The sequence below is a fragment of the Macaca nemestrina genome, chromosome 16 (assembly GCF_043159975.1).
Source record: "Macaca nemestrina isolate mMacNem1 chromosome 16, mMacNem.hap1, whole genome shotgun sequence".
Lineage (NCBI taxonomy): Eukaryota > Metazoa > Chordata > Mammalia > Primates > Cercopithecidae > Macaca > Macaca nemestrina.
Window position 1 is genome coordinate 97,941,477 of NC_092140.1, and position 12,850 is coordinate 97,954,326.

Sequence of the window (12,850 nt, forward strand, 5' to 3'; positions counted from 1 at the left end):
ATCTAGCTTGTAGGATTTTTGTGAGTCTTTGGTGACAATCAATACATGTCGGTCCTTAGAAAAGTCGCTAGAATAGAAAGCACTCAATAAGGGCCAATGAATTATTGTTATTCTCAGGTTTCCAGCTTGTGTATTTGCTATGATTTGGGCAGGAAACCTTGGCTGCAACTGCCTGCAGCCTTTAGATCAAACCCATCACACAGATGCTGAGAAACCCCTATGGTCTGGTCCTGTCCTGTATCTTGTATTATACTTCCCTATCTTTTCACAGGTCTGGGTCTTTTGTCTTGTTTTGGTTTTGAGACGAGTCTCACTCTATCAGCCAGGATGGAGTGCAGTGGCACAATCTCAGCTCACTCTAACCTCCGCCTCCTGGGTTCAAAGCCATTCTCCTGCCTCAGCCTGTCGAGTAGCTGGGAACTACAGGTGTGCCCCACCCCCACCACATCTGGCTAATTTTCTTTTTGTATTTTTAGTAGAGATGGGGTTTCACCATGTTGGCCAGGCTGGTTTTGAACTCCTGACCTCAGGTGATCTGCCCATCTCGGCCTCCCAAAGTGCTAGGATTACAGTCGTGCGCCATCGCACTGGGTCTTTACTCATACTGTTTCCTCTGCCTATAATACCCTCCCCTGCCTTCATCTCTGTGGATTAAAATTCATTTCAAATGCCACCTCTTCAAAAAAGTATTATTAGATTACTATTAGATAGTAGTATATATTAGATTCCCTCAACCACCAAATCTTTTAAAATCTAATTTCTTTGTATTTGCCTTAAGTCTCTTGGTTAGGTTTGAATGGGCTCCTTGAGAGTGGCAACCGTCCCTCATTAATCTTTCTATCTCCTCCGGCCCCTAACCTTGCCTCTAGTACAACTCAATACATCTTTGTTGCATTGAAACAAATAGCCCCGAAGATGAAGTGCTCATGTATGAAATTGGAGTATTACTGCCACCGATTTCATAGGGTAGTTTTGCATGCTTGGAATATAATAAGTGCTCAGCAAATTAGATCGTCATCCACATCATTATTTCTAAAAAGAAAGTTTCACTTGTCCTTTGCCCACCTTAATATAAACATCTATCTGTCTGTCTCTCCCTTTTTCTCTCCCTCTCTCTTTTGAGACAGGGCCTTGCTCTGTTGCCCAAGCGGGAGTGCAGTGGCACAATCATAGCTCACTCACTTCAGCCTTAAACACCTGGGCTCAAGTGATCCTCTTGCCTCAGCCTCCAGAGTAGCTGGGATTACACGTGTGTGCTACCATATCTTTTTTTTTTTTTTTTTTTTTTAAGAGAAGGAGTCTTGCTATGTTGCCCAGACCGGTCTCAAACTCCAGGGCTCAAGCAATCTTCCTGCCTTAGCCTCCCAAACTGCTGGGATTACAGATGCGAACCACCACGCCCAGCCACTTCTGTCTCATTATAATTAAGTTAAAGGATAAAGGCATTACTTTAGAATTCCTGGGAAGTTGCTCACAAGAATCAATACTGTTCTTGTCCATGGAGGCATTTCTTTACAAATTCCAGAGTTCCCTCTCTGGAGGCATGACTTGAATACTTTAAGTCTTTTCTTTTTGGTCTTGGAGGAATAGTGCTCAGCTTTTTATCTCTGTGATTCTGACAGAGAAGATGACTGGGAAGGATTCAGGTCCAGCAATTGCCTCTTCTATCTCAGGCCCCCCAGTTTGGCTGATGAAGTCAGAAACAGAGCCCTAGACACAGGGAGTGGGATGTGGGCACTTGGGCTGGCTGTTCCAAAGGGAGCAAACAGGCAACTGTGGCAGTCCTAGATTTATTTTTATTTTTAAAACCTACTTTGAAGAATTTTGTGAGTCCCAAAGGAGCCCTTTTATGTCATTATTTTGTCTTTTTCTTTAGAGTTTCCTCTAAAACTCATTAGGGAGATTTAACATATTCCAGATTTAGCACTTTAATGGGCTTTTGTTCCTGCCTTAATTTTTTCCCATTTTTAATTTCTCCTCTGATTTTTACTTAGCTATTTCTGGAATTACAAAGTTTGCAAAGTTGACAGCAAAATTTCTGGAAAGCCTTTTCTATGTGAGTTCATTATGTGAGTTCATGTACATTGCCTGGCTCAGTAGGTAAGAGATCTGTCCCAAAGACTGATTTTGTGGCAGCAGATTGGGTTCGCTATGATAAACCATTTAGGGAAACTGAGCCTCTTTTATAAAACCACAAAGATTCTGAGTTTGGGAGTTTCTTTTTTGCACCACTATTGTGATTTTTTTTCTCTCCAGGAACCTCGGACAAGTCTAATCTGGAGCTGATCACTCTAACATGCACCTGTGTGGCTGCGACTCTCTTCTGGCTCCTATTAACCCTCTTTATCCGAAAAATGAAAAGGGTAAGAACATAGATGATGTTCTATGCTCCTTTTTACATATATTATAAAATGCCTGATCTGATGTTAGAGTAGGCAAACAAACGTTGGACCCTCTTTCTCTCCCTTTCCTCTCATTCCTGTTTCTGACCTGGTGAACACAGAAAGAAAATAAATCATCAGACTGTCTCTAACCACAAGGTGGGGTGTTCAACAGAAAAGCCATAACAATGAACTGATGAATACTTCTCAGGGACAGAAGGTATTTTTGATATAAAATATGTTAATAGAGTCTTTAAAGTCAACGTGGGACCTGTGAAACCTTTATTTCCTAACCCTCACTCTCTGCTAAGAAATAAAAAGGAGGCTGGGCATGGTGGTACATGACTATAATCCCAGCACTTTGGGAGCCGAGGAAGGAGGATCGCTTGAGGCCAAGAGTTCAAGACCAACCTGTCGAACATAGTGAGACCCTGACTTTACAAAAAATTTTAAAACTTAGGCAGGTATGGTGGTACACACCTGTAGTCCCAGCTACTCGGGAGGCTGAGGTGGGAAAATCACTTTAGCCTGGGAGGTCAAGTGAGCAGTGAGTCATATGCCACTGCACTCCAGCCTGAGGGACAGATTGAGACCCTGTCTCAAAAAAAAAAAAAAAAAAAAAAGGAAAGGCCCATCTTTGACTTCTCTCATAACATATTGGAAGTAAAAATAAGTGAACTCTTGTTCTATACTCTCTCAGTCACACCACAAAATTAAGTTCTTTAGAGTGTGAGGTCCAGGTTGACATTCAGGACATCGGATTTCTGTACTTAGGTCTGCAATATGATCTGCTTCTCTGAAATCCAGTGGGAAAAGAGCTTACATTCATTCATTCATTCATTCATGCTTCAAATATTTACTGCATACCCACTCAGTGCAGCATGCCAGGCCCTGTGCAAGGCCCTCTGGTGACAGTGGGGCAGATGCTGGAGTGAGCAGTCAGGGGAGATTGACTTCAATCAGTCACACAAACGTCAAACTGCAACTCTGAATTAACTGAAAGAGTGGCTGCCTAAAAGATGTGTAAGAGGAGTGTTAAGGTAAGGAAGAGAGGAAGGAGTGTTGTAGGCAGAGGGAAGAGCATTTAGGAGGCTGGGCAGGGGAGGAGGAACACGGTGAGAAGGAGAGACTGACAGAAGGCCAGGGCTACAGTGTGGAGAACAGGAGGAACAAGGTATGAAGTAAGGCTGCCAAGGAATGGAAAGGGAAGGCGGCAAGGCCTGGCCAGGCAGGGTCTTGTAGGCCATGGTGAGGAATTTGGTCTGTATTCTAAAAGCAATGGGAAGCCTTGGGGAAGAAAGGTATGTTAGGCTAAGGAAGGGATGGGGGAGTGGGGTGCCTAGTGTGACAGATACATGTCTGGAAAAATTATTTTGGCTACTGTGAGAAGAATGGACTGGGGGTTGTGGGGGGAATAATGAATAGAGAGGCACCTGGTAGAAGACTTCATAGCAGTCCAGGTAAGAAATTATGGTGGCTGCCAGACATGGTGGCTCATGCCTCTAATCCCAGCACTTTGGGAAGCCAAGGTGGGTGGATCCAAGATCAGGAGATCAAAACCATCCTGGCTAACAGGGTGAAACCTCGTCTCTACTAGAAATACAACAAATTAGCCGGGCGTGGTGGCAGGTGCCTGTAGTCCCAGCTACTTCAGAGGCTGAGACAGGAGAATGGCGTGAACCCGGGAGGCAGAGCTTACAGTGAGCCGAGATCACACCACTGTACTCCAGCCTGGGCAACAGAGTGAGACTCCATCTCAAAAAAAAAAGAAAAGAAAAGAAATTATGGTGGCAGGCTGGGCGTGGTGGCTCACACCTGTAATCCGAGCACTTTGGGACACCCGGCACTCAGGGTAGATCACCTGAGGTCAGAAGTTCGAGACCAGCCTGGCCAACATGGTGAAAACCTGTCTCTACTAAAAATACAAAAAATTAGCCTGGCATGGTGGCAGGCGCCTGTAATCTCAGTTACTTAGGAGGCTGAGGCAGGAGAGTGGTTTGGACCCAGGAGACGGAGGTTGCAGTGAGCCAAGATCACCCCATTGCCCTCCTGCCTGGGCAACAAGAGTGAAACTCCATCTCAAAAAAAAAAAAAAAAGAAAAGAAAAGAAAAGAAAGAAAGTATAGTCGTGGCCAGGCGCAGTGGCTCACGCCTGTAATCCTAATCCCAACAGTTTGGGAGGCCGAGGTGGATGCATCACCTGAGGTCAGGAGTTCACTGCATTCCAGCCTGGGTGACACAGTGAGACTCTGTCTCAAAAAAAACAAAGAGAAAAGAAGGAACGAAATTATGGTGCCTCTGACTAAATGATTAGAGTCAAGGGATATTTGGGAAGTAGGACTCGATCAGAAGGCCTCCTCAATTTCTAGAGATTAGCCCTTATTAATATGCCAGGTCTTATGGGAAGCTCTTATGTATTATGTCAATAAATTATTCCAAAAATATGAAAAGGTAAATATATTATTATTCCAATTTTATAGAGAGGGCAACTGAGGCTCAGCAAGATAAAGTTAACTGATCCAAAGTCACTATGGTTGGACCTTAGTTTTGAACCCAGGCTATTTGACCTTAGATTTGATATTTACAACCAATAAGATATACTTTATAGTGCTGGTATGAGAGACAAAGCCAGCAGCCATCCTCTATGGTAAATGTTTAACATCAGGCTTTTGCCATTTGGAGTGACTGATTTTGAGACATGACAACTAAGTCCACTGCTTGAGAAGGAAACAAAGATCACACAATAGTTTTGAAAGGGGAGATACACCATATAGGGAAATACATCTAACAGAAGCAAAACTTGCCAAATCTGCAAGGGAGGTACAAAGGCTATAGGAGTTCAAAGGAGGAGAAGGGGAGAAAAAACTTCCGAGAAAGCGAGGCTTGAGACAGACTTTGAAGGCTGTAGCTGGAAGGAAAGAAGCAGAAAAACAGCCCGCCCTAGTCCTTCCTACTCCCCAGAGCGGGGAAGTAGTCTGGTTGTTTAGCATAGAGGAGCACAGGAGAAATAAAACTGGAAAGGGGCTGGGCACGGTGGCTCACGCCTGTAATCCCAGAACTTTGGGAGCCCGAGGCGGGCAGATCACTTGAGGTCAGGAGTTTGAGACCAGCCTGGCCAACATGGTAAAACCCCGTCTCTACCAAAAATACAAAAATTAGCTGGGCGTGGTGGCAGGCGCCTATAATCCCAGCTACTCGGGAGGCTGAGGCAGGAGAATCACATGAACCCAGGAGGCAGAAGTTCCAGTGAGCCGAGATCATACCAACTGCACTCCAGCCTAGGCAACAAGAGCGAGACTCCATCTAAAAAAAATAAAAAATAACAAAAATAAAACTGAAAAGGTACGTTGGGACTAGACTGAAGAGGTCCCTTCTATTTCTAAAATTCTGTGAAATTTTGATGTCAATAAGAAAGAATGAGAGCAAGAGATCATTATCTCAAAAACAGAATGCCTATAAAATTTGAAAGGGATTAGGAGAGGCAAAAAGGAACAAGACATCCAAAAATATTTCCACGTGGTTACTCTAACGACAATGTAAATTCCTCATTGATAAAGACGGCATTTTATCTTTTTATCCTCACCTTGCATAATTATAGCTAACATTTATTGTTATAATTATAGCTAACATTCATTGTTGCTTACTGCATACCAGGCCCTGCTCTTAATAGCCTTCAAATGATTATTTCATTTGATATTCACAACAACCCTATGAGATAAGTACCATTATTACAGATAAGAAAACTAAAGTTAGAGGGCTGCTTGCCCACAGTTATGTGTGTGGGTGGGCAGAAGTTGACCTGTGATTCAAACCCAGGTATTCGGCCCCCATGCTTGGGCTTTGAAGCAATTAGCTGTGCAGCCTCCATGCCAAGCACCTAGTAGCTGCTCAGTGTTAATGTCAATTGAAAGAATAAATATTTGCCAACTAACATTTTACTATCACAGTCTCCTCAAAGCCCTCACTTAAGGTTTGTTTGGTGTCTCCTCTCACCTGCCTTATTGAGATAAACCATAAAATTCCATGGGTGCCACATGGGAGACTGCCTACCACTGCCTATTCCCCTGCCTCTGTCAACACTACTGCCACCCTCCCCACACACCCCACATGAACCCAAGATGTCCCTTGCGAGGTTTCAGCTATCCTATGCTCTGTTGAGGATTGGAGATTGTTTCTCAGGGCTTTGGGTATACTGGACATTAAAAAGTTTAGTCATAAAACCTACTACTACAGCAGCTTCTCTAATGGGCACCCAGTACCCTGGTATAGGAATTCATACTCTTCACAGAGTGTCTGGCAGGCCGGACCCTCATAGTCTAAAACCAAAGGCAACCACAGTTCGTGACAAACATGTTCCATATTGTTTTTTGCTTCTCATCCTTTACGGAGGCCAAGCAAACCTTTCTGCCTTGAGCTATTTGTCACACATTTTAGTGATAATTTTTGTGAGAAGGAGAATGATTGCGAGTGATGGATGAGGTGAGCTGTGACAGCCCAGAACAGAGTAAGGGCTGAAGAATGCGGGTGGGTGTGAAATGGTGTGTATGGAGTGGTTGTCTTCTCTATTCCAACTCTGATCCTATTTAGGGAAAAGCACCAAAAGGAAGGGCCTCAAAACTCATTTAAATGAAGTTTACATAACTGGCCAAGAGTTATATGGGAAAACATACTTCCTTTCCATCCGATCCAAGAGTCTGCCCACAGAAATGCAGTCATCAATTCTAGAAATTTGCCCATTAACAGGAAATACCCCCATTGATACGAATCTAAAACATTAAATGTAAATCCACTTATCTATGATCTGAAATAAAGGGTATTTTCTGGGCTTGATTTGCATTACCAAGATAAAAAAGCACTTCAAGGCAGATGTCTGCCTTACTCACTTGACATCCTACCAATGGCCAAAGGAACTCAGAATGTGGCTTGTGTGTAAGTCTTATACCATATTTACTCCTTGACCTTTGAAATAATCAATTTTGTTTTTTTTAAGACAGAGTCTCACTCTGTCACCCACGCTGGAGTACGGTGGCGCCATCTTGGCTTACTGCAACCTCCGCCTCCTGGGTTCAAGCAGTTCTCCTGCCTCAGCCTCCTGAGTAGCTGGGACTACAGGCGTGTATCACCACACCCGGCTCATTTTTGTATTTTTAGTAGAGACGGGGTTTCATCATGTTGGCCAGGCTGGTCTAGAACTCCTAACCTCAGGTGATCCGCCCACCTCAGCCTCTTAAAGTGCTGGGATTACAGGCCACCACATATGGCCTCAACTTCCATTTCTTACAGAAGGTAAACCTTACTCTAATCTCACTAAGGATTCAGCTACAACCTTTCCAGATAGCTGAAGCAACTAAGAGGTCAGACCTTCTGAAAGTGTAAACACTTCATAAGAAATGTGCCTTTCAGTGCCCCAGGGATCCTGGGTTTACTTTGCCACTTCTTGCCTTTCCTATATATGTAGAAAAGCCACAATGCACCCGACTGTTGGCGCATCTGTAATGTATATTTCTGCTTATACAAGATGGCCATGGAAAGTTATTTTTAGTCATTGTTTGGAATGACTTTATAAAAATGCTTTGCATTTTTTAGCAAGACCATCATATAATTGTTTAAGATCAAGTACAACACATAAGGTCACTGGAGAGTTTGAGCGCATGTTATCCAAGATAGGATGGTAGAGCTCACATTACAGAAATGTAGTGTGGGAATAGTAAGGAGTTGTTTAATAGAAATTGCACACTTAAGTATGATGACTGTATGTGAATGTGGAGAAGTACTTTCTGTACCTGGCCACACAGTTTCAACCAAATGATCCCAAATAAAACAGTGGATGTTAACTGAATATCCAGGATTCGTAAAGTTGTTTTCTTCTTAATGACTTTGAGATCTCTTTATTTCTCAGTCTTCTTCTGAAATAAAGACTGACTACCTATCAATTATAATGGACCCCGATGAAGTTCCCCTGGATGAGCAGTGTGAGCGGCTCCCTTATGATGCCAGCAAGTGGGAGTTTGCCCGGGAGAGACTTAAACTGGGTAAGATACTTGTTCAACAGATTTATAAACCTATACTGAGTACATATTACATTAAAAGCACTGTGCTTTGAGAGATGCAAAAGTAAACCAGACCTGGGATTCTACCCTCCAGCTGCTCACAAACCATCAAGGGAGATGGACACAAAAGTAAATAATTCCAAAGCAATGCTCAGATAACAGTACAAGGTGACAGGCAGCACCTGTTTGTTCATTCAACAGTTATTGGGCACCTTCTCTGAGCAGCAGACACTGGTCTAAGCACTGGAGACGCAAAGGTGTGTGCATCTCTTCCCTCAAAGGCTCACTCTGGAGATAGGCGCAAAAGTGATAAGTGAAGGGGGACGGGGAGAGAGGTGTTCCAACAGGAGGCTTACAAGTACACGTACTCTTACGTAATGAAACTGTTGAGGGATTAGAAATATGTGATCCAGAACGTAATTGAGGGTGGCAAGGAACAGTGAAATCAAACATTTGGTGAAAGAGTTGGTGCTCTTCAAGGCCATGGATCAAAAAAACCCTCTGCACAAATCCACATATTACATACTTCGATTTTCCTGGGAATGTCCAGACCAAGTAGAAAGCCCTAGAGGAGTCATTTAAGTTTCACTTTTGAAGAGCAAAGACTGTTGTTTTCCAGGTAGCACAGATGCTATAAACAGCAGGCAAATGTGCTTTCCCGCAGCCTACCTTCCAGTTCCTCCAGCTCAGACGTCACAAAGTCCATTAATCTCCAGCCTCTGGTGCTACAAAACAATTGAAACCTCAATTACTCCTACCCAAAATGTTTGGATTGTGGCTTCTGAAAGTTTTCCACTCACTCCTGTGTATGCCAGAGTCATTAGTAGTTGAAACAAGGAAAACAGATTGTGGATCCGGTATTCTTGGAGCTTGTCACTCTCAGTGTGGAGAGCCTGTTGTTCCAAATTCAACAGTATCGCCCCTTTCCTTACAAGCAAATGATACTGGGGTGAGGGATGTAGGGGGCAGAGAGGGGAAAATGGCTTTTGTTTTTCTCTTGGGCTTTGAAATGATTCTGCTTACATTGAGAAAGGACTGGCCTCAGGAGCGTGTTCTATTTGGCTTGGGGAGGAAACTTGGAAATCAGTTAAAAGCTGGAGAGACAGGAGAGAGCCAGCAATGGCTGTGGACGGGAGAAAAACTCAACTACATTTAGAGTAGTTAAGGGCAGGTGGCACACTGGATGAGTTCCTTCTGCAAGTCTTAATTATATGGCAGCTAGCCCAGCCCCTCAGTGACCTCGGCAGGAAATAGGGGATAATTTTCCCACAACCACGAGCCATTCTCAGCCCACATTGCTTTCCAGAGTTATTAGTCATAATCAAACGTGCTTCTTCCAGTACAGGACACATGAGCTTTCTGTCCCATCGCTTCATTCCTTCCTAGTATCATTGCGATCCACACCGCATCACAGATTGCTAATCCTCTGCCAGAATTCCCCTGGGGCTCTGTGGGTTTAAATATTCCCATTTCAGGATTATGATTTTCAGTCTCCTTGTTAAAGATCATTCTTATCGCTCTTTTCCTTTCCAGAGTTGCCACATGCTAGGATTTGGCTAATGTCCATTTGAGTGTCTCTGATGGGTGAGAAAAAGTGTGTCAAGTCTGCTAACTTTGTCTTTCAATGCAGAGTGTGGCTGCAAGGCCCGGAGGTATACTCCTCTGATTGATTACCGTGGGAGCAAGGAGGCCCAAGACTTGTTTATTTCTTAAGCCAAATAAATGACAAAGTAATTTGAAGTAATGTCTAGCAACTGAAAATAACCCAGATTATGTCCAGATAGAGAGAAAAGGCTGTTTTAACTGGCAGTTATACTGGCGTTGTAAATGTAGAGAAATACACAAGGTTATATCTGGTTTCAGCTGCGTCTACTGTGTTGGTTGCTATCAGCAGCCCTAGTGAGTGAGGTTGGAATTTATAGTACCTGATAGATGGATGCAGTTGGAGCTTGGGTCAAAGGTGTTGCTACCACTAAAATTCCTGAAATCCAAGAACAAAAGGAACCTTTAAAAAAAAATGATTCCTCACTAACCCATGGGAGCGAATTCAGCTTCTATAAATTTATCACAGAACTTAGGAGAGAATTCAGCTCCTATAAATTTATTAAAGTTAGAATAGGCCGGTTGGTGGCTCACGCTTGTAATCCCTGCACTTTGGGAGGCTGAGGCAGGTGGATCACCTGAGGTCAGGAGTTTGAGACCAGCCTGGCCAACATGGTGAAACCATGTCTCTACTAAAAATACAAACATGAGTCAGGTGTGATGATGCGTGCCTGCAGTCCCAGCTACTCAGGAGGCTGGGCCAGGAGAATCATTTGAACCCGGGAGGTGGAGGTTGCAGTGAGCCAAAATCATGCCACGGCACTCTGGCCTGGGAGACAGAGTGAGAGTCCATTTCCAAAAAAAAAAAAAAAAAGAAGAAGAAGAATGTTCAACATTGCATCTTTCTATTGGAAAATAATCAAAAGTCAGAATTACCTAACATAGCTGACCATACAGGTAGTCTGGAGTTTGGCAAGCGAATGGTGCCTGGGCTGGTGCTGCCTCTTGTAAGACCAGCCCTGAATGCCAGAGACAGCCCAGCCCATGCTGCCATGCACTCTCCCCAGTGTCCAGGGCCCCTGGCCAGGCCAAAACATTCTTGGAGGAGATTCCAATATCCTTGCATTGTATGGGAATGACCTAGCACACTTCCGAGCTAGTTAGTGGCATTCCAGGAAACACTGAGGAGAATTTTAAGGGAAAAGAAGGATCAGGTGAGGTCAAGTCTGATGCAGTTTGGGCTCCCCTGAAACTGGAACCATGGGTCTGCAGAAGGATTCCAACACATCAGATGACTAAGGAGCCCATAACAGCTTCATGCTGTTTTATGAGGCAGCAGTCGGCTTCCAAGAGAATAAATGAAAAGACTGAAGGAAGCCAAATGAAAGCCAGTTTATTCTCACTGATAAGAAGCAAAGTCCCAAACACTTGTTAAAATAAAGTGTGTTGTGACGGGATGTGGGGGCTGAAACTATGGAAAGTGCAAAGGATGCCACTTACCCCAAACATTCAAGAGTCTTAGGAGTGTGAGGAGAAAAGATCCGGATATTTCTCAGGCTCAGGACACTTTTCTTTTTAGATGGCAGAAGGCACTGTGGAAGAAAAACATTGATTTTTTATTCCAAATAAAACAAGGAATAAACCTCCAACCAAAATGCACTAGTTTTTACTAGTATAGAGAAGGCATCTGCCAGCGCTGTTCCCACACCTGATTTTCAGATGTAGCACCTTCAGGATCCACTGAAGGCTCTTTTATTTCAACTCAAGGGTCCCCATCCTGGTCTATTTCTTGGACAATTTTACACGAAGAAGGAAGCAGAGGCTGTAGCTCTGCCCATGTTGCATGCTCTGGGAGGAATGTCGTTTAGTAATCACCACAGGAGCATGTTTCACAAAAAGAGAAACGTGTCATCTCTCTGGTGTTCCCTCTGAATGCAGAGCATGTCCCTGCAGACAGCCACACAGAGGCCCTAATGATGACACTGGTATAACTGAAATTTTCATACATCCTAACTGGACACCTGGGGTGGTGGGTAGTGGAAGACATTAAGCAGAGCAAGGTAAAGACATTTTTGTCACTCAGTAGTTGGGCATAAAAGTAGAAAGCTTCTAATATGATGAGGAAGAAGCAAAGCTTCATTACAAACTACAAGAAACAAACAAACAAACAAACAAAAATATCCTTTGGAGAAAGGGAGGGGAGTATGAGGAGGGAAGAAAGGAAAGAAGGTTAATTAACTGAAGGCACATTATCAGACAGGTCTAAGAAAGAGCACTTGGTTGGGAAAGGAGGGGTTGTGTTAAATTAACAGTCTAACTGCCAGGATTTATAATAGTTTTAACCAACCCATGGTATTCTGTCATTTCCCCTTCCCCCAAGAAGAGCCAAAAAAGAGTGACTTATTTCACTTACTCTTCTTTGAGCATATCATGCTAGAGGGGTACCATTTCTCTGGGTTCTACTGAGCTGTTTCCTGATGTGCAAAAGGAAGTTCCCCGATATAAAAGGTAGCTTAGGGTACTCCAGGGAGTGCCCTCCCCAAAGGGCATCAATCTCAGGGTCTCTATCCCACGGGCCCCTCTAGTTACCTATGACTAGGAGACTCGCTTTGTGCATCCCACAAATTCCTGAACACTACTCTCCATTGGGCAGCAATATACGGTAATAACAGATAGCACCAGGCACCAAGTTAGGTTCAAGGAAGATTCAGACATGGTCCTTGCCCCGCTTTACTCAGGGGGGCTCATTCTAGGACAGGGAAGGAAACATATTAACAGTCATTAGAGCATAGCATTATGGAGACCATGGAAGAAACCTTGCTTGGTTATTGCATTTAGCAACTACCTCTCCGGGGTTGAAACCAATCTCTACCAGCA

General features: G+C 43.7%; 2 protein-coding genes across 5 annotated transcripts in view; one reads left to right on the forward strand and one right to left on the reverse strand.

Annotated features, from left to right (window-relative positions):
- The window catches only part of LOC105490191 (uncharacterized), a 293,460-nt gene that overhangs the window by 239,445 nt on the left and 41,165 nt on the right, over positions 1 to 12,850 (reverse strand). For 2 of the 4 annotated variants that reach the window (XM_071081509.1, XM_071081508.1), the window contains exons 2-3: positions 11,474 to 11,565; positions 9,101 to 9,156 (exon numbers count right to left, since the gene is read on the reverse strand). Coding sequence is in view for 1 of the 4 variants with exons in the window: in XM_071081507.1 (XP_070937608.1) it covers positions 11,474 to 11,565 (92 nt within the window). In the remaining 3 variants the exon portion in view is untranslated. The remainder of the gene's footprint in view (positions 1 to 9,100; positions 9,157 to 11,473; positions 11,566 to 12,850) is intronic. The other 2 variants (XM_071081507.1, XM_071081510.1) reach the window with 1 other exon arrangement.
- The window catches only part of LOC105490192 (fms related receptor tyrosine kinase 1), a 196,491-nt gene that overhangs the window by 149,137 nt on the left and 34,504 nt on the right, over positions 1 to 12,850 (forward strand). Inside the window, exons 16-17 of the mRNA XM_011755594.3 lie at positions 2,257 to 2,363; positions 8,281 to 8,413. Coding sequence (XP_011753896.2) covers positions 2,257 to 2,363; positions 8,281 to 8,413 — 240 coding nt within the window. The remainder of the gene's footprint in view (positions 1 to 2,256; positions 2,364 to 8,280; positions 8,414 to 12,850) is intronic.